We start from the raw sequence: 27,371 nt of genomic DNA on the forward strand, positions 1-27,371 counted from the left end.
TAAAATGTAAGAGTCATAATCCTTTTGTCTGTTCATTTCGACTTAATACCTGTTTTTGGTATATTTTTTAATTATTCGTTTGAAAATTGTATTATCTATCTATCTAACCTTTTGATGTTTGAAATTCTGAAAACTTAAACTTGTGGGGATTCTCTGGTGGGCAACAAACTGCTTCAGTCCTATGGGTCTTTAGTATTCATTACATTTTAGCATTGTGGATCATGCTGTTTACAGTCTTATTTTTCACCTTTTTATATAATTTCTCACTGTATATATTCTTAAACATTTTGATTGAATCTTGTAACAGTATGTATGTAAATATTATGGATGCTCGCATGCCCAGTTGTGTTGCCTCTTGAAATAAAGACATTATTATTGTTATTATTATTTATCTATTTTAGTCCCACGATTGCAAACAATTACATTTTTCGTTTCAAATAATATAAAATAATTTGATTGTATCAAATGTTTGATCACCCTTTAGATTTCATTGTGTATTACAATATTGCCTAGGGTAAGCAATATCTGGTCAGTGTTGTTACAACCTAGGCCTGGAAATTCATGTTACCCCACTTACTACTAGTGATATGTGTTTTATGGTTTTATCGTTAGTGCATCGTAATATATATTTCTTTTTCTTCTATCTTTATATAGCCTTTTTTCTTTCACTGAGGGATTTACTTTGTATGATTTTTACACTTATTTCATTAATCTTATTACAGCAGGAAGACTCAACAAAAACTATTAGACAGCTTTTGAATTAACAGTGACAAATCATTATAATGGAAAGAGGAATTTATGGCACTGATAAAAAAGTCAAAGATTATATGTAGAAGATAGTGTTTCACTTGGAAGTATTGTAGGGTTTCAAATGATATCAACGTCTGAAAAGTGCACCAAGCGTCTTTTATTTCACGACTCGTGTTTTGTGTAAAATATTACTTCAGTGCTGCTGTATAATATATGTAATTCCTGTTTTTAATGTTTATTTATAGACTCTGTATTTTGTGCGTAAATATTTCTTTGTGTTCATAGATACATGTTCAGGATTATGTTTGATGTAATAACAAGTGTTAAATTGTGAACCTGACTAAATAGACAGTCCGCTTTGTGTACGCTAAACGGGTGAATTAACTTATTTTATAGCTATTATAAAATCTAAACTAACAATTTATTTTTTATGTGCTACAATACAGCTGTAAGATAATTCTGTAATATTATTCTAACATAAATCAAAAAATTATGTATTAGGTTTGTGATACGCAAAGTCTTTCAGAATATTTTAGATAACATATTCAAATTCTTAAGGACACGTCACGGCTTCATTGCAATACACAATGAAGTACATCTGCTCTTACATAAATTCTCAATATCTATTTGAAAATAAGGGATGTGTTTTGAACTTTTGAGTGATTGCAACACTGTGAGTTGCTCTAGTTAGTGACAAATGATTGAAACAATAGGAATTCTTACGTGATTTGGATAGACAAAACGACAATAAGGTAACAATATATGTTTTATTGTTTTAATTTATGAATTTATGAGTTGTAAGCTACAATATAGAAAAGCCATTTTAAGAAAATCAAATTGGAAGATAACAACGGCAAACTTTTAATTAGGTCATGAGTCATCAAACATCTGTCAAAATGTGTCATTAGTTTTCACGATCTGTCAAAATTATTTTCATCCCTCCATTCTGCAAGTGCTGTTTTTGTGAGTATCTTAGTAGGACATTGTAGTGTGTAACTTACATTACATTCCAAATCAATATTTATGCTTGAAATTGCTTTGTTAAGTTCACTCAAGTCACGTTAGTATTTCTATTGTTTTTGTTTATTTTCTGTAATAAAGGTACCTAACCTCGATATTAAGATATAAGAAGTGTTCCTTTATGGTGGGAAAAGGAAACTATTTGGTTGATTGATAACATAACGATTTTTGGAAAGAACTGAATATTCTTTGTTTTTTATCATTCTCCAGAAATTCAAAACGTGATACCATCTTAAATATTACTTTTATTTGACAAATAATACAGTATTATTAGACATATTTTTTACTTCTTCTGCTTTTCAGTTTAATATAAATAAAATCTGTAAAAAGATCCTTTGGTAGCAATGAATGCAACCAAGAAGAATAATAGCTGTCATTCAAGTAAATCGTTGCCTGTAAATATATGAATATGTCCAGTCAGATAATGACCAAAGCTGTTAATTATCGATTTTGTACCCGTGTAACTACAACAAACAACAATTACAACGGAAATCAACGAATCCGTCGGGTAGAAGTGATATTTGATTATTGGGTTTATTGATTTTTGTGATAGATAAAAGTCCGTAATGGCGGAACGGAAACCTGCACCGTTTGTAGGCTGTACAACAGTAAATTAATTTACTATATGTTCTATATGAAATTAACAATCTGCCGAGAGCTGTAACACAGAACCAGGCCAATTTTAAAAGAAAGAATTAGTAGCCTTATGTTCTTAAATGACCTATAAACCACCATAAAACACCAAGAAAAGTAGGGGTAATGTATCTTCTAAGAGAGATTTCAATACTATGGAATATCTTCTAAACTGACAGCTAAAATTTGAGAATGAACACAAGAATAATATGGTTTGTTTACACTTCCTACAAATGCAAAAAATCTCCTTGAAAATGGGCTGTAGGACAATTGCCCCCCCCCCCCCCCCACCCACCCACCCCCACCCTCCCCTCATGTTTTTTTGTTGTTTTTTTTGGAATGGACAGTCCCCCTACCCCCACCCCAACACACACACAATATTTTCTTCTATATGCAAAAGATAAAACTGTGTTTTTTGTTGTTTTGTTATGATAATTAACCTTAATTTGGTAATTATCTATTACAAGATTGAAAGAAACAAAGACACTGCCACCTAAAATATGATGAATATTTTGTACTAAGTTCCTAAACAATACCAATGGGGGACAAAAATATTGGGGTGTAGGTGGGGGTAAATGTAAATGTTCATTTCAGAAATAAGCACTGGGGGTGGGGGAGCAAATGTCCTATCTACCATTTTTACTGGGAGCAAATGTCCAGCAGTCCACTTTGGGGGTGGGCAGGGGGCCAAATGTCCTGATCCCGCCTGGAAGTGCTCCATAACCTCAGATCCCCTTCCTAAATTCCAGTTTTTTAGTTCTGCCCATTGTTTTCTCGTTTGGGGCAAACCCTTTACTTTATCTGGGGACCAAACGCCGCTCTTCATGGAATTACACGCCTCAACACGTGTATCATTGAAGGTTCCATGTTCGCCGCCGTTTGAATACATCTGCGGATGTCTCTAAATTGCTTTTTGTACTTTTAGCATGTGTAAATGTTGAGTTCTGTTCAACCCTGGGCTAGAGGGCGTGGACGGTAGTATGAATTTCCACTACTACTACAGTCAAACCGAGCCTGCAACATTTTCGTTTTTGTCGTGTTGAGCGACCTGTGAAGTTTCCACTTTTCTCTATTTGATTACCTATTTAGTATTATTAGTTCTTTGTATGTAAGGTATGTCCAGTGTAAACATATATGAAAAGAATCTATAATATCTGTTTTTATCGATCCTTCTGTAAAACATGACAAAATGTTGTTTGTACATCATATGAATAAATCTTACCTTACACTTCGTGCATAAATGAGGAAGGGGTGGGTTTTAAAGAAACTGATGACGGGGAGATAAAAATCAGAGGGCCAAGATGGTCCTAGGTCGCTCACCTGAGAAATACACCATAACAGTGTAATTATGTTTGACCTAGTGATTTCATGGAAAAAAATATTCTGACCAATTATCATTAAAATTGGAGCAAAAATCTTAAGTATAAACAAGTACTTTTTATTTGACCTAGTGACCTTGTTTTTGACCCAGATGACCCATATTCGAACTTGACCTAGATTTTATCAAGGCTATCATTCTTACCAAATTTTATGAAGATAAATTGAAAAATACAGCCTCTATTGCATACACAAGGTTTTTCTTTGATTTGACATAGTGACCAAGTTTGTGACCCCAGACTACCCATATTCGCACTTGACCTAAACTTCATCAAGGCAACCATTCTGACCAAATTTTATGAAAATCCAGTGTAAAATGCAGCCCCTATTGCATACACAAAGTTTTTCCTTGATTTGACTTAGTGACCTAGTTTTTGAACCCAGATGACCAATATTCGAACCTTACCTAGATTTAATCAAGGCTATCATTCTGAAAAAAAATCATGAAGGTCAGTTGATAAATTCAGCCTCTATCGCATACACAAAGTTTTCTTTGATTTTACCTAGTGACTTACTTTTTAAACCCAGATAACCCATATTCAAATTCTACCTAGATTTCATCAAGGCAATTATTCCGACTTAATTTCAGGAATATCAATTGAAAAATACAGCCTCTATCGCATACACAAGGTTTTCCTTTGATTTGACCTAGTGACCTAGTTTTTGACCCCAGATGTCCCATATCTGCACTTGACCTAGATTTCATCAATGCAATCATTCTGACCAAATTTCACGAAGATCAATTGAAAAATACAGCCTCTATTGCAAACATAAAGTTTTTCTTTGATTTGACCTAGTGACCTACTTTTTGACACCAGATGTCCCATTTTCAAACTCGGCCTAAATTTCATTTAGGTTATCATTCTGACTTAATTTCAGGAATATCATTGAAAAATACAGCCTCTATTGCATACACAAGGTTTTCCTTTGATTTGACCTAGTGACCTAGTTTTTGATCCAAGATGATCCATTTTCAAATTCGGCCTAGATTTCGTCAAGGCAATCATTCTGACCAAAATTCATGAAGATTAATTGAAAAATACAGCCTCTATTGCATACACAATGGTTTTCTTTGATTTGACCTAGTGACCTAGTAATTGACCCCAGATGACCCATTTTCGAAATTGGACTAGATTTCATCAAGATAATCATTCTGACCAAAATTCATGAAGATCAATTGAAAAATACAGCCTCTATCGTATACAAAAGGTTTTTCTTTGATTTGACCTAATGACCTAGTTTTGAACCCAAGATAACCCATTTTCAAAATCGGCCTAGATTTCATCAAGATAATCATTCTGACCAAATTTCATGAAGATCAATTGAAAAATTCAGCCTCTATCGCGTACACAAGGGTTTCTTTTATTTGACCTAGTGACCTAGTTTTTGACCCAAGATAATCCATTTTCATACTAGGCCTCGATTTTATCAAGGTAATCATTCTGACCAAATTTCATGAAGATCAGTTGAAAAATACAGCCTCTATCGCATACACAAGCTAAATGTTGACAGACGACAGACGACAGACAGGCGCCGGACATTGAGCTATCACAAAAGCTAAAACCCTATTCCTTAATTGATAAAATACTCATGGACACCTGTAATATTCAGTAGTTTGTGAATAAGGATGTGGTACTATGATTGCAATAAGAAAAAAGAGGTCTATTTGGAAGTACACGAAATATCAAGCTTTTGTATAAAGAAGAAAATAGGTTTTGTAGAACACCAGTGTAACAAAAAAATGAGTTTTGCTTTCTTTCGTGCCAGGTTAGCTTAAACAGGCAAAACTTTAACGCACGTCACCTCAACTTGGGATGGACGCCATCTTTCTCATTGATAAAAATGTATGGTGGAAAATTTGAGGACATTTTTAAATGGTATAAAAAGAAGGATAATTGTATTTTTGTTGAGATTTGAACCTTAACATTACTGCTGTGTATTAGTAAGTTTTGTGAATAAGATTTGAAAGTTATTTTGCACTTATTCACGTCGATTTGACTTCTCAACCAAATTTCATACCATACTTTTAAGAATTTTAAGAAAATACATTATTATGAAATTAGTTGAATGTGTTTCGATATTTAAATGCATTGTTTTTATCCGATTTCAAATTTTGCCCTTTTTACTTAGAAAATGACACTGGCAAAATTGTGACAATACAAGAAAAAAGCGCCAAGATTACTAGATGGAAACTACAATTCATCCAATATACTTGAACTTTTATTGAAAGTAAAGTTACAACAAAGTATAGTCTCATTGGAACTACGACGATTGAAACTTACAGAAAAGAGGCAGCTGATCTAAAGAACATTTTACAAAATTACAAAACAGCAGTCATTTTGCCGCTAGTTTAAGATAACAACTTTGTACAAGACAGCCAGGAAAAGCCACATTCATAGAACGCAGCCGCCCATACAACACTCCGTGTGGAAACTGGGATGTGTGTACATGTAGACTGAGCACATGTATTGTACTAATACAAACGATATATACACAAACGTACATAATGAAGGACACTACCTTGGCACAGTCAATGGGGAGTTTAAACCAGTCTTAGGGCGTCAAACCACACTCTTTTAATCCCCTACCGTGTTCTTATATTGACCTAGAAAAAGAGAGAACAAGTTTGGAAAGATAACAGGTGAGGGTAGATTTCTCGGAAGCACAGAGCACCACAAACGCAACCTCAGAGCCACGCATTTGCAAAGACGCCGCAAATACTAAACGCGCCATAACAGGACACAGGAGTGAAACATCATTAAAAACGTACACAGGAAAAACCAGCACTCGGTACGTTGAAACTGATACGATAAAATCAGTGAGGAAGCTGTAGAAAAGCAGGCTGAGCCATAGGACACTGCACAGGGAATTGATTCTGCTGCTGCTGCTGAATCTGATATAAATTTGGAAACTCTAGAACCACTAGTTCACAGTTGAATGATTTACTCAATGAACTTCAGAAGTTTATCAGGATAGTGAAAATATTGACTCCTTACTTAGAAATGTTGATTGTTTAACATGCAAACTATGAAGTCAAACAGTGTAACTGCAGTCTCCCACAGGTCAATGAACATGATGAATATACAGAGAAGGCCCATGTGTCCCATGCCTGTGTTTCAAAACTGTTCCAATATAACTGTTAATTATAATGTTTCATAAGCTTGGCAATTTTTGTATTGTACCACTGCTGGATTTTATGATAAATTATTGAAATCTTACAGTTATAAAAAATCACTAGAACCGCTGTATTGGGAAATACTTATAAGTAGGCTGGATTTAATAATAAGACAATTTGTTGCCTTATAGATTCGGTAAAAATGTGGATTTATCGACCCGATAAAAGCGATATCAACCTCGGGTTGCACCCTTCGTCGATATCGCTTTTATCAGATAGATAAATCCACAAAAAGCAAAAATTGTATATTATTATTACACAAAGTGTCATATGCAGAACTTATACTCCTGACTTAAAGGTCATAGTCATACCGATAGGCCAAATATTTTTAAATCAAGGGAAAAGATCTAATATTAAAAGTCAAGTCCCATGAACGCAGCCCCCTCAACAGCATGACAAAAATGCACACAGAAGTACACAACCAAGGCAAAACATATAGAGAATGTAGAAACCACAGAAAATATACATACGGAAAACATAGAGAACCATACACGCATATACTCAATGCCTTCGCAGATGGCAGAGCAACAGGAAGCACCGACAAAAGACAGAAGACAAATATCAAAGCTGTTCAGTCCGACTGACTAACAATACCCTAGTCCATATCAAAGAACAAAGCGCAGCTACAAACTGTAATAAGGCTGACACCAAACATGAGGTGTGACCGTTCAGTGGAAATTTTTGTAAGTTTACCAAAAAAACAGCTGAAAAATTGCCATGACACAGAATCTGTTGTTGTTTGTGAATAACATCCGCATAAAAGTCAGGTTATTACATTCCTTATCGCAGTAGTGTCTTTAGTTTATTGCTAAATATTAAAACTATATCTGAATTAGGATAATAACATGTAGCAATATACTTACGACGATAGCCACGTCATTTAAAGTTATCATTCATTTATTTATTTGGGTTTTACGGCACACCAACACAGTATAGGTTATATGGCGCCAAACAGGACTACAAATTTTGGTTTCACATCTCATTTACATTCAAAGTCATCATTCAATGTCCGATCTGTATTTTTGTGTACATGGAAGGATATTCAAATTACTTGTCTAAAAACTTTTTCAAACTAAATCAAGGGGGCATATCCCTTGCAGGTTATAGACTCCTAGCACAAATACTAATAAACTATGGTGGTAACTTATATTCGTGTCCGCTAAAGAACTTTGTCGTGCATGACTGGATTTCGAAATAATCACCCTTAGTTGTCTTGACTTCACGTAACGAGAGAACAACATTTCTAATTAAAATATTGATTGTGTTATTTAAGTTTCTAAAATTAATAATAATAATAAAATAATAAACTTTATTTTAAGAAGGTGATGTTCGTTTAAGAGCATTGGTGGTAAAAAGCCATTTTTAAAACACGCTGAAATTGTTACAAAATGCGTTTTATGATCGTCACCTATGCTCAATACATGTTAAAATGCTAAAAAAATGTTCGCTAAACTTAGGCAGGGGCAGAGGAGAGTGTAGTGGGTGGGGGGTCCTGACCCCGTCTGTGGCTGGAGGCGCAGTGTCAATATTACAGAATTATATCTCGTTTTCACGTTAAGAACAAGGTGAAAATTGAAAATAAAACGAGTTTAGGTATATTCTGCATAGCTTGTAAATGGTATTGCACAGTATAAAGGCGTTTTGAAATGTAAATAAACAAAATAAGATTAAGTCTATATACAACTTCGAAGATACCACCACTAATTCGTCGTTGGTCGAGCGGTAGCGCGCTCCATTCTTCTGGTAAGTTTGACTCCAAGGTCAGTATTGTATAATGTTTAAAAGTATTCAAATTTCTCTCTTTTTCAACTGCTACGAAGATAAATCATGATCCAACTCATTCATAAAATGAAATGTGTCATTCATGATAGAAAAGAAACACACACAATAATATTCAAATACACTCTGCCTATAACTTTTTTCATTTTTAATGTTTGCGCTCAGGTGATATGTTCAAGCAAAACTGGTTAGTTTTAATAGAATTGTCCAGTCATAAATTTCAATAGTTATTAATTTAGAGATTTTATATGGAAATGCGTGATGGAATAATGAATTTGAGACTAGCCGTCCAAACCGTACAAAAAAGTTACAATATATAATGCAAAATATATATATATATATATATATATATATATATATATATATATATATATATATATATATATATATATATATATATATAAAAGCAATTGCAAGATTTGAACCATCACAATGCTCTGTTAGAAATGTTTACATTTCCTTCCACTCATTCCCTGTGCCAGCTATTGATTGAACTTTGTTCGTGTATATATTTTACATCAAACAAGAATGCTATCGATTGTATATTTACATACTGCTAAATATAAAAAACGCCATAATACTGTGAGGTATTTTCTAGTAAACAAAGACTAAGCAAATAGACAAAAATAATGATTTATTAAAAGTCATTAACTTGCATGGAACAAAATTGCATACAAATAAAAAGTTCAAATTCACATGTCAGACTACAACATTACTTTGCCATGTACTAGAATAATAAACTTACATATATCATGAATTAAACAGAGACAAACATAAGCTTTGTCATTTTGCTTTAAAAGTGCACACACTTAACTACACGAAACAATCATGAAAGACGAGCAGTGAATAGCATGTTAGTGTCGTATTCACACACTAATAGCTTCAATATTACATGATACAAAATTAAACGTTTTTGCTGAGATATGTCATATTTCATAAAGCGGTCATGTTTTGCATCAAAGAAAGATCTATGGTTTCAACACACATATATGTGTGAAAAATAAGGCAGCATATTCTTGCAAACGATAATGGATTATGTGTAGACGAGTATAATGTAAATGTGTAAACTTCCTTAACATAATCTCTTCTTCTTCCTACCAAATGTAGCCGTTTATTAAACATAGTCTTCTTTAAAAATACCGGGAAGTGTTAGTTATTTCATCCTACAACTCCAATCACTCGGACAGAAGAAAACCCGAAGTTGAAAAAAGAATATATAGATAAAAACCACAAGTTTCACGATTCACACTTCATAAATATCAACGCGTCTTTTGGCTAAATGATTGAACATATTTGGATATGCAGGTAAGCGATGTCACGTTCATTTGTCATGTTTATCAATCAAAGAAGAAAGGCGGGAAAATTGAGGATAAAGATCTAATAGAGGCCTATTCAAATGCAATACGAGCTTATGGTATAATTACGTTATGAAACATGTCCTATTAAGTTTGCACCGGTACATGACTTTTAACTTCTCTTTGGCCCGGAATCTTTTATACTGTCGGTAAAAAGCTATACATAGCTAATGTTTTTCCTTTCTATATATATGCACCGACTTTAAATAAAATTTGTATTGTATTGTATTGTATTGTATTGTATTGAACGGCAATTGGTTCTTCACGCCGTCGTCGGTACGTCAATTGTATACTCGTGTCTATAAACACTGCCACTGCCTTCACCTTTGTCCCGACGACCTTTTATATACAGGAGTATTGGATGGATCAATGTGGACACTTCGAGGACAAGTAGCAAAATATTTACCTGAAAATGTTTTTACATATGACTGGTTTTAGGGAACGGTGAAAATACACTTTCTTGTCCATAAATTTTAAAAAAAACAACAAATGATATCATATGTAAATTTAAAATCGTAACATTAGTGTGAAAACGTATATATGCATCTATTTATCCACTTCAACACTATAAGCCCTTGCTAAAGCGATATAATGTTCCATTTAACTTTTACATGAATAGAACACTGACTATTGTCGTACATTGAGAATTTGACTACATTAATTTGATATTAGGCGAACATTGGACGGGAAACGGAAAAGTGGGAACATTTTGTTAGTTGACTTTAGGACTGATGCATATGTTCACTCACTAACATACGGAAATATCATAAGCACGGTTGGTAAATGATGCTTACATGCAGTTGCTCTTCCATCCATAGCATTTGGGGGCCTCGGTGGCCGAGTGGTTATGGTCGCTGACTTCAAATCACTTGCCCCTCATCGATGTGGGTTCGAGCCTCACTCGGGGCGTTGACATCTTCATGTGAGGAAGCTATCCAGCTTGCTTACGGAAGGTCGGTGGTTCTACCCAGGTGCCCGCTCGTGATGAAGTAATGCATGGATGGGTACCTGGATTCTTCCTCTACCATCAAAGCTGGAAAGTCGCCATATGACCTAAAACTGTGTCGGTGCGACGTTAAACCCAACAGACTAAATAAATAAAACATCCATAGCATTTGATTCACTCATAATTCACTCTTTGACGACTGTTTGATTACAACAAAACACCAAAGCTACCCGACTTACATGCATATAAGATCCGTCGTAGGCGTCATACCACTGGAACAATGGGTACTGTGCAACACCGGCTATTCCCGCTGATAACTGTATAAAGCCAAACAACACACCAAAATAGTCAACTGGAAACCTGTCAATATCAATATGAAAACGTTATTAAAGACAGAAAATGAAATTCATTTGCGCGCAATTTTGGTTCATAAAAGGGAAGTAAACACAACCCCTTTAGTGCTCAATTCACGGATGTGTGAAAGAGGCGTTACACATTTCAGAAGCTTTTATGGACGGACTCAATCAAACCGAGTTTGTTGTTTATTTGCTAGATCGTATTCTATTGTTCAAAATTATCTCCATATAAACACACAGCAGACACGTCATATGGCAGCCAAAACATATCTTCCCATGCTTGGTCTCAATATTCCTATTTTTCTGTTACTTTGGGATCAGGGTATCCAGTTAATGATAAGCAAATGGTTAGTTCGTTACCTCCAATGAACTGCTCAATCAAACGAATTCTGCTATCATATTATTTGGTTGCGTTATCTTCATCTTACATATTTCATTTGTACTGACTAGCCCTATCCATCAAAGTTCTGATCTTAAACTGCCGCTAAACACACAAAAAGACGTTCACAAACACGTATACGAGGGTCCTGCAAAATGTTCTGTCACTAATGGGCTTCCGTAGTTTTATCCCAATTCTTTTTCAAAACGCTTCATTGCACTTGAATGATGGGGTGTCCAATAGCTAATGATATCCGTTTGTTTCGTGCAAATTGCTTTTCAAATGACCGAGTGATTGAAATACATGCAGTCATATAAACTGACCAATTTACTTGTCATATACCTAAGGTCATTTCAATGCGCACAGTTTTTAGGTAGGTTTAAGCTTTTAAATCTGTGAAATTATGTATCGAAGATGATGCCCGTTCTGGTAGGCCTAAAACCTCTGTTACCAAGGCAAATATCGCTGCTGTAAAAGCTGTGGTTGAACAGGATGCGCGATTGTCGGTGAAAGATATAGCCATTTGTACAGGCATATCAGAAGGCGGTGTGCAAACAATTCTGAAAAAAACGTTTAGACCTGAGAAAGGTTTGCGCTAGGTGGGTACCTCATTTGCTCACTGAGGAGAAAACGAAACAACTCGCAAGTGCGAGGTTGTTAAGTCTTTTCTTGGCTTCTGAAAAGGAAGTTGTAAACCATCCGCCTTACTCACCTGACCTTAGTCCCTGTGACTTTTTTTTATTTCAAATGCTTTCTGGAAAGAAATATAAGTCCAAAAGTTCTCTTGGCAGCACCATTTATCAGTGACTCCAACAGATACCAAAAGAAGACTATTTATCTGCTTTTCGCGACTGAGTAAAAAGGTTTTGAAAATGTGTTTCGGTAAACGGGAAATACTTTTAAGGTTTGTAATAAAATTAATTTTAATAAAACGTAGCACTTAAGAAATCCAAACGCAATGACAGAACTTTTTGCAGGACCCTTGTACTTTGATACGTACGCATCGCCAATAAAAGCCACGGCCACGGTAAACAACGACGTCCGGAATAAGGTGAACAGTACAAATGCAAAATACGGGGCGACTTCGTGTTTGATATAGCAGAGTATTGTAGTGCCTACAGAGTAGAAGATGACCAAACACATTGGTAGCACTACAGGAATGTAAACACGTTTGATTTCACCAGCATCTGAAAAATAAACAATAAATATTTGTTACTGTTTTCACCAGAATGAACAATACACCATTATCAAGGCGTTAGAGTTGTGCCAAAATCCTGTAACTGCAGGTGCCGAAAATATGATGTTTGGAAAAATATACAAAAATGTATAAGCAAAGAATACTTTCTGATAAAAATAATCAATATTCGTATTTAATTTGCGAATCCTGTAAAATTTCTCGTATTAAGCCGCGTTCACGTGTTGTATTTAATTAAACATACAAGTACCTTATATCACACCATGAACTAAAAAGACTGTTGCCAAGCAATAAACGTCCCCTATCATTACCGGTAGTTGTTTGAAAGTACGTTAAAAAAAAACAGGACGCGTATATTCTCCATATTCTCATCTATGAATGTACCAAGTTTCATGCAAAAATACATTCGTTTTAAAGTTACGATAGGCTCCATTTTTTTCTGTCATATTTTTGAATTTAATTTTATTTGTTGCTATAGCAAACACAATTTTTGACATAACAACAAAAGAAAAAGACGTGGATGCTCTCCATGTTGCCACCTATATATTTAGTAAGTTTCGAGAAAATTATTTCGCAATTTTACATTTACTGCCGGATCCCACTTTTCAACTTTTCGCCAGTTTTTTTTTTTTTTTTTTTTTTTTTTTTTTTTTTTTGCTATAATAATAAATTCAATCCAGGTACCAAGTTTCATGAAAAGTATAGCTTGTATTTTAATGTTATCGCAAGATCCCACTGTAGATACAGTTTTGAACGTAGGCGTACGTGACGTAAAACAAAAAGTGCGGAAATACGATATTTTTCCCCCATGGGGATTTGTGCTCATCCGCAGGAGGTCCCATTGGGATGTCTCTCAAACAAGGGGATTTTCAGTCTTTCAAACCGGAAAATTGCGTATTTAATCAAACCCTTGAATTTAAGACAAAGGATAATCACTTTCAAATACAGAAGTGTTTTCTACAATTTTCAACGTATTTTACCAGAGCGATCTTCACAAAACCAGAAATTCTCACAACATCAGCTTATATGGCAATACTGATTCAAGGACATTCCTGAAATCGCAACGTAACTCTACTAGAAAAACAATCTTATATACCACACACTTCAAACAGGTATATTACACATATTCAGAACATTCATATGATACTGTATTTCAGTTATTTTTATTAGCTGCATAATTATCAGGTGGGAATAATGACCTAAGAACATTATAAACAGGCAAACAATTACCAAACATATGGACTAATTAATAAGCCTGCCAAAATTAGTATATTCATTTTTTATATATCCGAGTACTATCTAAATTAATCATGTTTCATATTAGTGTGTTTACCTGATACCTGTAAATGCACTGACTGAAATGATTCGAACAGAATTGTAGACAACTGCAAAACAGATTAAAACCTAAACAAAATTATATAACCTTTTGTGCAAAGTAGTCATTTTATTCCGCTTCAGGCATTATTTCTACAGATCTAGCTAGGTTGCATGTTACAATGTTTGTAAACTGTACTAGTGATTATCTGACATAATCATTTTATCAAATGTCAGCGCTGCTTTATGTAAAACTCTCTACAAATGTTTATACAAACAAGTATCCGAACTATCGCCCTATTGGATTATTTTCCAGCACTCGGATATACCTGTACTCAGATATGAAGTACAGAATTAAACCCATTTGTATACTTACTGACGTATCTTTTACGCTGATAATCATATACAAAACCACACAGCAACGCAGAACCAATAGCCCCCATTGTCATGTATGAGAATATAGCAAGCATTTCTCCAACTGAAACAAAATTTTAAAAACTGAAGGGAATACATATCACAGAAGACAAAGTTCTTCCAAATTCGGCCCATTAGTTCTCAAGCAAAGATTCCTGCGTTTTGTTACTGTACACGCTCCCTAATACAAAACCGTTAGAACTGGTTTGATGAAAAGCATATTGTATGCCTGCCTGTGTAAGACATGGTTTTCCCAAACCCAAGGGACTGCGTGGACTGGAAAACCGAGCTCTAGCGAGGGTTGTTTCACACTATCCTGAGAGTTGGGTAAACACCTGCCTTCCTCAGACAGACATGTTATAATATTTCCTTGCTTTCGAAGTATTGTAATTTAAAAGTCACTCAAACACTGTGCCGTCATAATTTAAGTTCAAAGTATAACGTCAATAGGGACACGTGTAGCTTATCTTTTTCTTATTAATTTCATCTCTTACACTCTCCTTGTTTTTACCCGCTAGGATCAGGTAAGAAAACAGGAATCGGCGCAAACCTTTCGCAAACTAAACTTGATATATTTTCTAATTGTAGTGACTATCATCAACAGTACCTTTGGCTTCATTTCCGTCGAAGATATTCTCCAGCCACACATTTATCTGTCCAATAAACGTAACGAATCTCAGAGCGTGCACAAACAGCCAGTAGAGGTGTAACATATATGTCACAGAGAAAACAACGGATAACAGTGATGGTTTAGACGAACCATCTGCCGCTGCGAGATCCACACTGCCATTCATGACTGAAAATATATATAATCAGAAATTTACGTTTAAAATGTCTTTATTTACTGCTGTGATTTATACTGAAACTTCTAAACAAACACATCCCAATTCCAAAGAGGTTCGTGTATTCGCCAGTTTTAAGCGATCAGGTTACGTTAGAACAAGTCCGCTTGCAGTCACTGATAACCGTTTCTTCCCCTAAAAAACGTTTATTTGTTGTTGTTGTTTTTTTTTCAAAATTCAAAGAGTACCATGCAGCGCTGAACGCACAAATATTGATGGTAAACAGGTGCGAATGAAATCTAAACCACATCGGATACATACTAACGGTGGATTACTTACTAGTATTAAGGTCATATTTGATACCAGATATACTGTATCAATGTTTCTGTAATGTTTACATACTTAGCGCATTAACATAATTTACCACCAAGCTCCTTTTCGTGCACTTTCAGAAGCTCTTCATCGATTTTTTCCGCCGGCTGTGGAGAACTATCGTCATTATTTCTGACCAGCTTCTTCTCTTGCTTGCAGCTGTTTCGTCTTCTTTTCTGCTCCTTCATGTAGTCCTCACTGATATTCATCTTGGGTAGAAAAAACAACGTGCTCGTCGCGACAATAACCGCAAACAATACAGAGATAAAAATATATGACGTCCGTCTCGCGATACCACTTTCGTAAGCAATCTGTAAAATAGTAAACATAATATGAAAATCTGACTCTTAACCCCCTGTCGTCCCCTGGTATGACTCTCATAAGCAATCTGTGAAACAGTAAACATAAAATATCAGCTGCCCGTTAGTCTCCTGACATGGCTCCCATAAGCAATCTGTAAAACTGTAATCAAGAAAATATAAGATCAGACATCCGTGAAACTTATAACATTTAAATGAATAGGATTGTTAGGTTTGTTGACTGCACAAAGATTGCAATCCCTTCACCTTCTAAAAACGAGAAATATAGAATTTAACACAGATGGTGTAAAAATTAGAATAACTGAATTGTTAAAGCAGTCTAGGCCTGGAAATCATTTGAATGAGTTATATTTTCAAATATTTTCTGATAAATCTTTGTGTGTGGTTACCTGCTTACATTGTTACATGGAAATAACATCGAGTTTACGCAACTCTGTTTGTCTAATGACATGTTAATCAATAATGTAATGCTAGGCTTGAAATATTGGAAACTATTTTATAATTGCGATTGTCAAATACAATTTGTCTTTCAAAGTTCTAAACATCTGTTAAGTGGAATCATGTATCCCGATGCAACGTCCGAAAGACATCGCAACCACTGGCACCAGACCAGAAAGAAAATGCCTCTGTACATGTTATACCCTACCCCTAGGTATTCTATAAGAACCATGGTCATGAAGGGGAAAATATACTAACCCGTTTCAATCGCGCATTTCATACCTAAAGCACGCAGTTCGGTAAATGTGTACTATGGATATCAAACAGGTAGTAATTTATCTTCCATTGTGTACCGGTCACATTTCTTCAATACTTCTTATCTTACAAAAACAACGCGTAGTTTAAACTTTTTTCAACGTTACACAAAAAACTTGCTTGACCTTCCCTGGTGAAGTTCCGTTCTAGATTACAAAACCATTCTGATTGGCTGTTGTGAAAATGTATGTCAATCTCATTTTACTGCACGTGTTCGCTAATATGTGAAAATGCAGCATAAATGTGCAAAATGAATAAAATAAACAGAACAGATGTAGACCAATGTATGATTTCAAATTAAAAATCATATACAAGATGAATTTCATTCATCATTTCGAGTTTTAGTGTAAAATTGTGAATTTTCTTAATTCTGTTTTTGTTTGTTTACATTTTGCCTAACATGTGCACACTGCCGTGACCTCTAGACCGGATGTTCATTAGGGAAGGTCACGCAAGGTTTTTTCTGTAACGTTGACGAAAGCATAAAATATGTTGATAATCTCAGCAATATGGAATATTGAGACAATGTGACTGGTGCACGTTGGAAGATAAATTATCGCTTGTTCAATATACTGGGTGCCCATTCACCGAACTGCACGTTCAAGTTGAGAAATGTACGATTGAAACGGGTTAGTATATTTTCCCGTTCATGACCATGGTTCTTATAGAATACCTAGGGGTAGGGTATAACATGTACAGAGGCATTTTCTTTCTGGTCTGGCGCCAGTGATCGCAACGAAGAAAATTAGACATACAAGTCAGAGACGTTTGTGTCGGAGTGCACTCTTCAAGAACAACCAGGGGAACAGAAACGTAGAAAGGTACTTACTACACAGATGAAAATTTGTTTCCTTCTAAAAACTCTAATACATGAGGAAATCAGTTAAAGGAAACGAATAGGAAAATACAGTAAACTGTGTATTACAACCTTTAGATAACTGATTTGCCAAAATTTTAAACAATTTTCTATCTAATTATTATGCAAAACAATTTTGTTAATTTACTTGCAACGCCGTTTCTCAATAAAATTTCCAACAATAACATTTCCCCTTTTTTTAACGTTTCTAAACTTTCCATTCTTAACAATCAAAGGCTATTATCCCTGTGTGTTTACTTTTGTGTGTGTGTGTGTGTGTGTGCGTGTGTATGTGTGTGTGTTGGTCGTGTGCGCTTTCCCTTCTGGATACTCATCTTTGTTTTTTTACCATGTAGAATAATGTTTTTTGACGTTAGGAAATCACTAATCATTTGATAGAATGCCAGTCTAAATGACGCCGCTAAAACTACACTATCAGCATATATTGATAAAACGTCAGTCTAGTGTGGCAATTGGACAGTAATGCTTTCCCTTGAAGATCTGCAGATTTACCTTATTCTCATTAATATATCTATTTGTTAACTATTTCAATGGGCCTTCGTGTCCAAGTGGTTATGGTCACTGACTCCAAATCAATTGCCTCTCACAGATATATGGGTTAGCATCACTTGAGGCTAAGAATTCTTCATGTGAGGAAGTCATTCAGATGGCCTACGGCATGTCAGTGTTTCTATCCATAAAGCCCCGAAGAGCACCAAAGATCATCATATGACCTATAATTATGTCGGTTCTACGTTTAGCCCAACAAAAACAAAAACGAAATACCTTCATTTGTTTGGCAGCGCTTAGCAATTACTAACCTTGTAAACGACCTGTTTACTCGCATAAATTGATTCGAAGGTTAACAGTGAAAATATTTTCTCTGAATATAATGAACGATACGTATAACTCTAGTTTCAGGACAAGCACGATTATCAAAACTTAGTGGTTTGACTTACAACATTACACACTCACCCTTATAATCTGTTTGTTGATAGAGGAAAAGTCAAACAACCCAGTGAATATAGCAACAATCGTTGATCGCAGGTGAGGATGAAGATTCGATACCTGAAATCATATAAATTTATAAATGAAAAGTGCGCTCTCATACCAAGAGGGATTTTACAGCTTACATGGAAAAAAATGTTATCGCCAGCCCCACTGTGTTCCTTTGTTTGTTCGTTCGTTTTGTCCTAATGTGTTGGCTTTGTGTGTGTGTGCGCGTGTATGTGTATGTGTGTTTGTGGTGTGCGCGTCTGCGTGCTGTGGGTTTCGTTTTGGGGAGGCTGCGTTTTTGGTACGTGGCATTCCCTGTTTGATATTTGTTTGTTTTTTTGGGGTGTTTTTTTTTTTTTGTTTTTTTTTTCGATAAAACAAAAGGTTCTTATTTTTTCATATATTTTTTTTATCAAATATTCAAACTGAGGTGAATGAGTGGCAGTTAGCAGCTCCGGAATACACACTGTCCCTAAACTGAACAGAAAGAAGATGAAACTGTATAGCTAATCAGAAAGGAAAGTACCACTACAGCTGATCTAAAAATAGATTAAAATGTACCTATAGCTGATTAGAAATAAAAGGAAATATACATATTGATGAATAGAAAGTAGATAGAAGTACAGTCGACATCGTACTTGCGACCACCTCTATTAAGCGATTTTTGTATTAAACGACCGGTCAAAATCCCTCCCGAACGTTTTCAGTACATAAATTCATTCCATTAAACGACGTTTTTATTAAACGACTAGCGACCACATTAATGTAGTCCCGATAGGTAAAATATTCAACAAAAGTATCTGTTAAGCAACCGGGTACCAATTCCCGACGGGTATTTCTTCACCTGTGTAATTAGTTAGTACGTTTTGCTCCCGTCTGAATGCAATTAACCTTTGTAACAGTCGAACTGACGAACACTTCAGTTATAATTTTCAGTTTGTGAAATATATGTACATATATGTATGTTCATGATATATACAGTTACATTAACAGTTAAAAATAACTTTTCTCTTCACCTGACTGAAATCCATTAAGAGACCATTCCATTAAAAGACCACTTTATAGCTGATTAGAAAGTAAAAAGAAATGTGCAGAAGTGTGCCCATAGCTGATCAGAAAGTAGGTGGATGAATGCCTATAGCTTATCTGAAAGTAGACAGAAGTGTGCCCAAAGCTGATCAGAAAGTAGATGGAAGTATGTCCATAGCTGAAATGGAGTGTGTCCATAGCTGGTCAGAAAGTAGATGAAAGTTTGAAAATAGCTGACCAGAAAGCATATGGAAGTATGCATATATCTGATCAGAAAGTAGATGGAAGTATGCTCAAAGCTGATCAGAAAGTAGATGGAAGTACGCTCAAAGCTGATCAGAAAGTAGATGGAAGTGTGCCTACAATTGATAAGAAAGTAGATGAAAGTATACCCATAGCTGATCAAAATGGAGATAGAAGTGTGCTTAAAGCTGATCAGAAAGTAGATGGACGTGTGCCCATAGCTGATCAGAAAAGAGATAAAAGTGTGTCCATAGCTGATCAGAAGTAGATGAAAGTGTGGTCATAGCCGATCAGAAAGTCCATAGCTGATCAGAACAAGTAGATGGAAGTGTGCCTGTAGCTGATCAGAAAGCAGATGGAAATGTGCTTATCGAAGAAAATAACGTACTAAGTCTACGCTGATTACCTGTAGATTTGTGGCGAGAACGGTCAGTCCAGCGATTCCAATACAGGATAAGCCGGGTAGAAGTAGCCATGGTATTTCTGTAAACGAGTACAAGAAAATTAAATCTATGATATATTCAAACCCGACTGTAAACGTACAACCGTCTCGGCACTTAAGCCAGTCAGAAAACATTTTAAAGAAGTTTTTAGTTCAACAAGATGTTTAAAAGTGACATACGAGTACAGAGACGCTGCTTGCAGTCTGGTCCATGCATAGATATATGTATAACTAGTTCTCAGTCACAAAAACCTTGTACATAACAGCCACCTAATCCCGATGAGAATTGTGTATATCTTGTTACTTCCTAACGGCTTAAGTTTTGCTTCAAAGTGTGCATGTATAAAGTACTAAAAACTGTGAACTAGTTGCTTTCTTCACGCATCATGGTGAAACATACTTGTACTCTACGAAAAATACGTCCACCGTCGAATAATCTACAGAATATAACAGAATTATGCAAAATGTATATTAGTTTGCCTCATTTTTTACAAATAAACTGTCAAAATGTAAGCTTAATTTATTCAAATAATAATCTACCAGTGAAACTGTAATAATATTTTTATAAGATTCTCTCGATGAAATTAATCAAAACGGATTATCTATATTGATTATTTCGTATATCGTCTGTATGTAGCACCAGATATTTTTAAAAAAAATTATATTTTCATCCTCGTCAATTGTTATACTTCCTAAAACATATATGATTTTGGTAAAAATGATATTAAATAACTGCTAGGGAAAGGTTGAATGGCATGAAAGGGCTACGGTGGTATTTGTCGCAGGCACAATCGGGAGAAATATGAAAAATAACGATGTAAAGGTGAAGATGGTCCATGACGAACTGAAAGAATATGATTAAAATATTAAAACATCAATCATTTACATGCAGGGTGTTAAAATATGAATGATCGTCTTTCATACATGTATATGGCTATGTGCACATAAAAAGCAGTATATTTAAAACCGCCTCCCTCAAAGCCATTCATTTCACATAACAGTGCATAATTTGTTAACCTAATACTACTTGTTTGAAGGATATTCAAGTTTGAATTTTTACCAATCAACTAATGTTGGTCATAATCAGGAGGTGCTTTAATTGACATATATACTTTTGGCATAATTATGAAAAGATCAGACACACAAAATACTTAACAACAACCATAACTGTAACCTCTTTCAGTGACTGGATAAAATGTTGACAGTGTGCATTAACGTTAATTTTTGTGTCGGATATTACTTAATATGTTTAGTAAATTAGCAACGTTAAAACGTCCGAGAAAAGTCCAACATCTAAATTAGTCTAGAAATACCAGAAATCCTTATATTTATTTCAGTGTCTTCGAATTCTTAACTCAGTTTGTAAAATGCATATACGTTTTTGGTAGTTTCAATTTGTATGTTTTTGGAAGCACATTTTTGATAATATCCATTCAGATAATGTTATCTTTAAGGAACACACCATAATAGCGTTTGTAAAGACAAGATTATTAATATTATCACGGGAATACTCTGGCCAGCTGGGCTTTACGGATGATAATTGAAAAGATATAGTTTATGTGAAATGAATGACTACAAATTAAGAATATAATTGTTTTCTAAATGAGTATGATATGAGCTAGCTCTATCAATAACCCTTAAGCAATGATGTTAATACAGGCATATGAAAATGATCGACCAAAGTTGAATTCTTTTTAAAGAAATTTCATGTAACTGTGAAATATGTCTTTGTTTTTACTCAATAATGATTTTAAAAAAACAGTAAATGTAAATGGGAGACAAACAAAACAGTCATTTAATAAAGCTAAAGACACTTTGAAAAGGTTTCTTTGATGAGGGTAATTTCTAGAAATGTGTTACAACAGAGTACAAAGACATGAGTCACCGTTACAGGCAATATTCAGCCTTTTCCATATCTGAAAGTGTAAATTTTCATTTTAATAAATAACATTTACAGTCAAATAAAACCTTTGAAAATGGTCGGTATATAGAGAGAGAAAAATTGATAAACAAAGTTTAAACTTTAAATCATGCTTTTTTCGTTTTCAGTGAGTATTTTGTTTTACCAAACAAGCAAATTATACAAAAGAAGCGGAAAATAACGTGAAGCAATCCCTCAAACTTCGACCATTCTTAACATTTCATTTGGCTTCTTTAAATGTATATCAATAATGAACAATTTTCTTCGTAGTGAATGACTTGTTAAAATTCTGAAATACAGCAAAAATATAAGAAAGGAAACTATTTTACCTGGACTTGTGAACGCCAAACATAGTGTTCCAATCAAGTAAATAAAGCTGTTTAAAGAGAACAAATAAAAATCTATCTATTAATAGTGTTTCAAATACAATAGCAAAATGCCGAATTACGTACCACTGTTATACCATATACAACAATGTCTCTATTCTACGATATGTTTAATACAATTTCGCATTCTATCAAACTCGTACATTTTATGTAAATAAAAAGGATTACACTTTATGCAACTAGACGTCACTGCATAAAGCTTCTATTCACTATTTGTTGTGTCTGTAGGAAAACGTGTAATTAACATTACCATCGTTATGTTTTGTTTGCCCTTAAAGACCGCCATACAAAGCCCGAATGTGACAGTTCCTTTTTCTTGCAATACTAGGCGGGATCCTATAGACGTCGCAGACTAAAAGAGCCTCTAGACAAGCTATAGTTCCCGTAGTCGAGTGGCACAGGTCTCTTGAACACCTTTTGCCTTTATAATATAGCATATACTTTTACCAGGGGCATCCTTCGCTGATCAAAATTAGTTTCAACTTCTTCTTAATTTGTAGAATCGTGTTTTAGCTTCACACACCCCACCATTTTAACTTCTCAATCGGCGAATAGACAGAATGACACAGATCAGCCTCAAAAGAAGCGTTTCGGACCGCTTGTTATTCTTTTTATCTTTTTAAATAAAATATAATTCGTATTAACATATATGTTTACATAAATTTACATTTTATTAGTTAATTAGTCACGAATTTTATTAAAATATCTAACCAAAGAGTAAATAAAATCTATAGAAGACATATCTTGCAGTATGATTAAAAACCCAAGAAAATGAAGTTGATATTTATTCAGTAACCATTACTTCAAGATTACCTTTGTCCGAATCGTTAACTGCTTAAACTTTAAGTAAATTTTAACAATTCTTGTACTGATTATTCATGATAGAAAATGCAGTTTAAATGAATTCTACTAATGAGTGTATTTTCATTTCCCTTAAATTCAATTCAATTTAAAGCTTGGATATTTAAAGCCAGTACCCAGCCACACTCGAATATCTTAAAACATACAGACTTGGGAAAATAGTTTTTGGACCTGTTCTAATGTCATTACAAAATCACTGGGTGGCATTACATCCGATAAAACCTAACCAGATAATACTGGTTTACACAGATGCTCAGCAGACATTACAAAGCAGATCAAACTGTTAATGCAGCTTTTTATTTACTTTACAAATGTGTTACTATCTATTATATCAAATTGCCGGGAGTTATTAATGCTTTTTGTCTGTCAACAGTCTAACTCTACTTTTCGGAGCTGTAGCAGTGCTGAATAAAAAATTGGCACAGTTACTTGGAGGTCAAGCACCACTCCCTCCCCCTTCCGCTCTCTGCCCCTGCCAAATATCAGCTTTTTAAACACACTGAGCATATGTCTCAAACATTGAATAACTATGTTTTGTTACAAATTCAAGATGTTTTAAAAATTACCATTTACTATCAATAAAGAGTTTTAGTACTTAAAAATAGTATTTTTATTGCATTGATAGTAAATGTACGTAATTTTTAAAACATATAATATGTTGAATTTCGTAACAAAACATATTCAGCGTTTGAGACATACGCGCAGTGTGTTTTAAAAGACTAAACATATTGGCTGATATTTGGCAAGGGCGGTGAGGGGAGGAGTGGTGGGGGAGTGGGTCTTGACCTCCACATGACTGTAAAAGAGCCAGCCCAAACTCAGTGTACATTACAGCACTTTAGCTATTATGTACACGAGAAAAATGCACATATTGAATGCAGAAAAAAAAGTTTTAATCATAAAAAGGCTTGTGTCTAACACAATTAAGCAGTAGTATAGAAACATAATATGTTAAAGTAAAACTTGGAAAATATATTTCACAATTTCTTTTTTATATTTTTGTGGGGTTTTCTTTGGTGATTTTTTAGTATAAATTGACGATAATTTTACCATATTTTTCCATCTTAGATCCTATACTACTGCCAGAAAATAGAAGGACAATATATATCATGCTTGATTTCTCAGCCTTAAATCCGAGTTATACTCACAAAAATATTACTCTTGTGTTTCTCGTGCCAATGTGTCTTATCAAGTAACCAACGCCTGCCAAAGACAAGTACATGGAGCTGACTGCTATGGAAAACCAGAGATTCAGCTTAGATTCCTGTGCCGGACACCCTCCATGCAGTGTCGTTCTGTTCTCCGTGGTTCTCCGGAACGTCGCCGTGCTGTTTTTGTCATCAGCGATAATGACGTCATAAGATTTTTCATCCAATGAATTGTTAGACAATGTCAAATAAGGAAACTGATTGGGTGATAAGTAATCAGAGTTGTTGCCAATGTCATTCTCCGTGCAATAGTCTGAATAAAATCCTTCCTCTTTGAGAATAAATACTAGAGATCCCCATCCAAATATCACACCGCCAAACAGTACAACTTCCATAAAGGCCCATACTGTGCAAACCACAGGATACTTCCGGTATAACTCCATATTTTCGGTTTATAACAGATCTGATCTTCAATACGTTTTCATAGGGATGCCTGAAAAAAATATATATACTTGTTCAATACCATGCTTTATGGTATATAGGATAGATAACACACTTTTCCTGCATTCCAGTTCAATTAGAAAATAAATTTAGTAGCTGTTTTATATAGATCACAGGGAAATTGTCTTGTTTGTTTTTCTCTCCTTGCCATTGTTTACATTCGCATTGATTTAGTGTGTACAGGATAGCTTCGATCATTTTTCAATAATTAGTTATAAAAACATAAAACAAACTTCCTGGTATTTTTATTATAAATCAGAATAATAAGGTAGATGCTGTTTTTCAAAATCATCCAGCTTTTTAAATTTCCGTCAAATGCTTTTCATTCCCTAATGTCTTCTACATACACACTAATTTAGTCATAGCCACTGTACTGCCTTGATTTTTAGGTGATGACATGTGAAAAATATCACAACAAACAAACATTTAAGGTGTATGTCAGAATATCAGTCTCAATAAATGAATGTGGAAAATTAAAGTCTAAACCCCGTATCCTAAGAACTGTCGGTCGCACACTGATATTAGCTAGGTTCCCTGTAAAGTGGAAATATTTTGTACGCTCATGCCCGTGGTGAAATGGTTCTGAAGCTCCCCCCAGTTACTCCACTGATATCAACAAAATTATTTAAATACTTGACCTACATGGGTATTGGGTTATATATCGTCATAATAAGTCACATTATAATGTATATATACATGGGCATGCAGCATATATAGCCTTAAATTACAAAAAGATTATAAATGGTATACTACACGTGATCAGAAACTTACCTCAACTGAATATGCGAACTGATACCATAATTATACGTTTTCGACCTTGAAATTCATCTGTAGTATATAGATTGTAATTTACATGAATAAATACACAAAACACATAAAATATCATGCAAGTGCGTAGATCTATGTAATTATAGATCTAGCTCTATTCTGAGTAGATATTTATACATGTCTAAAATTATCACAACAGGGTACGTCACTGGATAAAAAAGATTATAGACAAGTTATTTAAGCAAACTATACCGTATACTTCACAGTATGCGTTATTTACTTACCGACTACCGAGCCAGAGGTCAGTACTAATCCTTCACAATGTAAATCAATAAATGTACGCACTTGCTACGCGTATACAACAATTAGAGCAAATATCACTGCACACCTCGCTTTTCGCATTGATACACAGCTTACCATCTACGGTGAACTGCTTGTGTAATTTTATATGATCTGCAGCTACAAGTATTGTTAAACCTCCGCGCAAGAATATTGCCAAACAATATACTGTACCGATAAGGGGAGGTAACACTGTGTTTGAATTTGGTATCGTTATAAATAGACAGTGATATACAGTGGCATAATGTAGCAGTATGCACAATTTTTGATGTATTTAGTTAAATATGACATACTTTATTTATACTGCATAAAGTTATTGAAGCTTTAAATGTGCTGAAAAGACATTGAATGCATAAAAAAGCTTATAAAGAGTTAGCAGATAAAGTTGTTAAAACACAATAACTGAGACAGGGTCTTAATTTTATGTCCATCAGTCATCCTTTTAGTAATTATTTTATGTATACCTGCATTAATTACGTTCACGCGTGAAAAATGGTCACTTTACTTTATTGTGACGGGTCGTTAACAATCTATTTGCTTATGTATCTAAGGGTAAAAGATTGTAGAGAATAACACATTTTTAACTATGTTTACAGGTAAGTTATCATCACTTTTTCTTTTTGTAGTCATACGTACAGAACATTTTCAGTGGCATAGCTTAAAGTCCATATATTGCCAAAAATCACATCATAGCCAAGACCCTGTATTCTTCCAAATAGGTTACATTTCTCTCCCAAACGTGCTCTTATAAGTGGAAGTAAAATACCTTTTTAAAAACACTAACAACAACCAATACATTCTCATAAAATAAAACTTACTTACACTTAGCAGCCCAAAGCTGGGGCCAGGACTTGAGGAAGATGAGGATCTGAGGTTCTTAATTGACTCTAACCCAGCTGTGGAATGTGTCCATTGAGGGATGGAATCAGCAGCTTGTTGACCAGCCATTAAGAACCTCAGA

The 27,371-nt window shown here is 34.6% G+C and overlaps 4 protein-coding genes across 5 annotated transcripts in view; 2 read left to right on the plus strand and 2 right to left on the minus strand.

The window, feature by feature from the left end:
* Positions 1–11,395, minus strand: part of LOC123559920 (equilibrative nucleobase transporter 1-like) — a 97,435-nt gene extending 86,040 nt beyond the window's left edge. The window contains exon 1 of the mRNA XM_053552108.1: positions 11,275–11,395. The gene's annotated coding sequence lies outside the window, so the exon portion shown is untranslated. The remainder of the gene's footprint in view (positions 1–11,274) is intronic.
* LOC123559918 (nascent polypeptide-associated complex subunit alpha-like) overlaps positions 1–27,371 on the plus strand; it is a 193,863-nt gene that overhangs the window by 97,456 nt on the left and 69,036 nt on the right. The window lies entirely within an intron of this gene.
* LOC123559922 (equilibrative nucleobase transporter 1-like) lies at positions 12,818–26,513 on the minus strand. Of its 2 annotated transcripts, none has more exons than XM_053552117.1 (10): positions 26,356–26,513; positions 24,803–25,295; positions 22,737–22,783; positions 20,451–20,527; positions 18,752–18,844; positions 15,900–16,158; positions 15,301–15,489; positions 14,656–14,757; positions 13,946–14,017; positions 12,818–12,957 (listed from the first exon to the last, which is right to left on the minus strand). In XM_053552117.1, exons 2-9 carry the CDS (start codon positions 25,243–25,245, stop codon positions 13,983–13,985), a joined length of 1,245 nt encoding a protein of 414 aa, XP_053408092.1. In that variant the 5' UTR covers positions 25,246–25,295; positions 26,356–26,513; the 3' UTR covers positions 12,818–12,957; positions 13,946–13,982. The 2 variants fall into 2 exon arrangements, 1 of the variants encoding a protein (XP_053408092.1); XR_008372558.1 differs by having other exon boundaries at positions 12,820–12,957; positions 13,902–14,017.
* Positions 26,491–27,371, plus strand: part of LOC123560548 (costars family protein ABRACL-like) — an 88,349-nt gene continuing 87,468 nt past the window's right edge. Inside the window, exon 1 of the mRNA XM_053552120.1 lies at positions 26,491–26,496. The gene's annotated coding sequence lies outside the window, so the exon portion shown is untranslated. The remainder of the gene's footprint in view (positions 26,497–27,371) is intronic.

The sequence above is a fragment of the Mercenaria mercenaria genome, chromosome 10 (genome assembly GCF_021730395.1).
Source record: "Mercenaria mercenaria strain notata chromosome 10, MADL_Memer_1, whole genome shotgun sequence".
Lineage (NCBI taxonomy): Eukaryota > Metazoa > Mollusca > Bivalvia > Venerida > Veneridae > Mercenaria > Mercenaria mercenaria.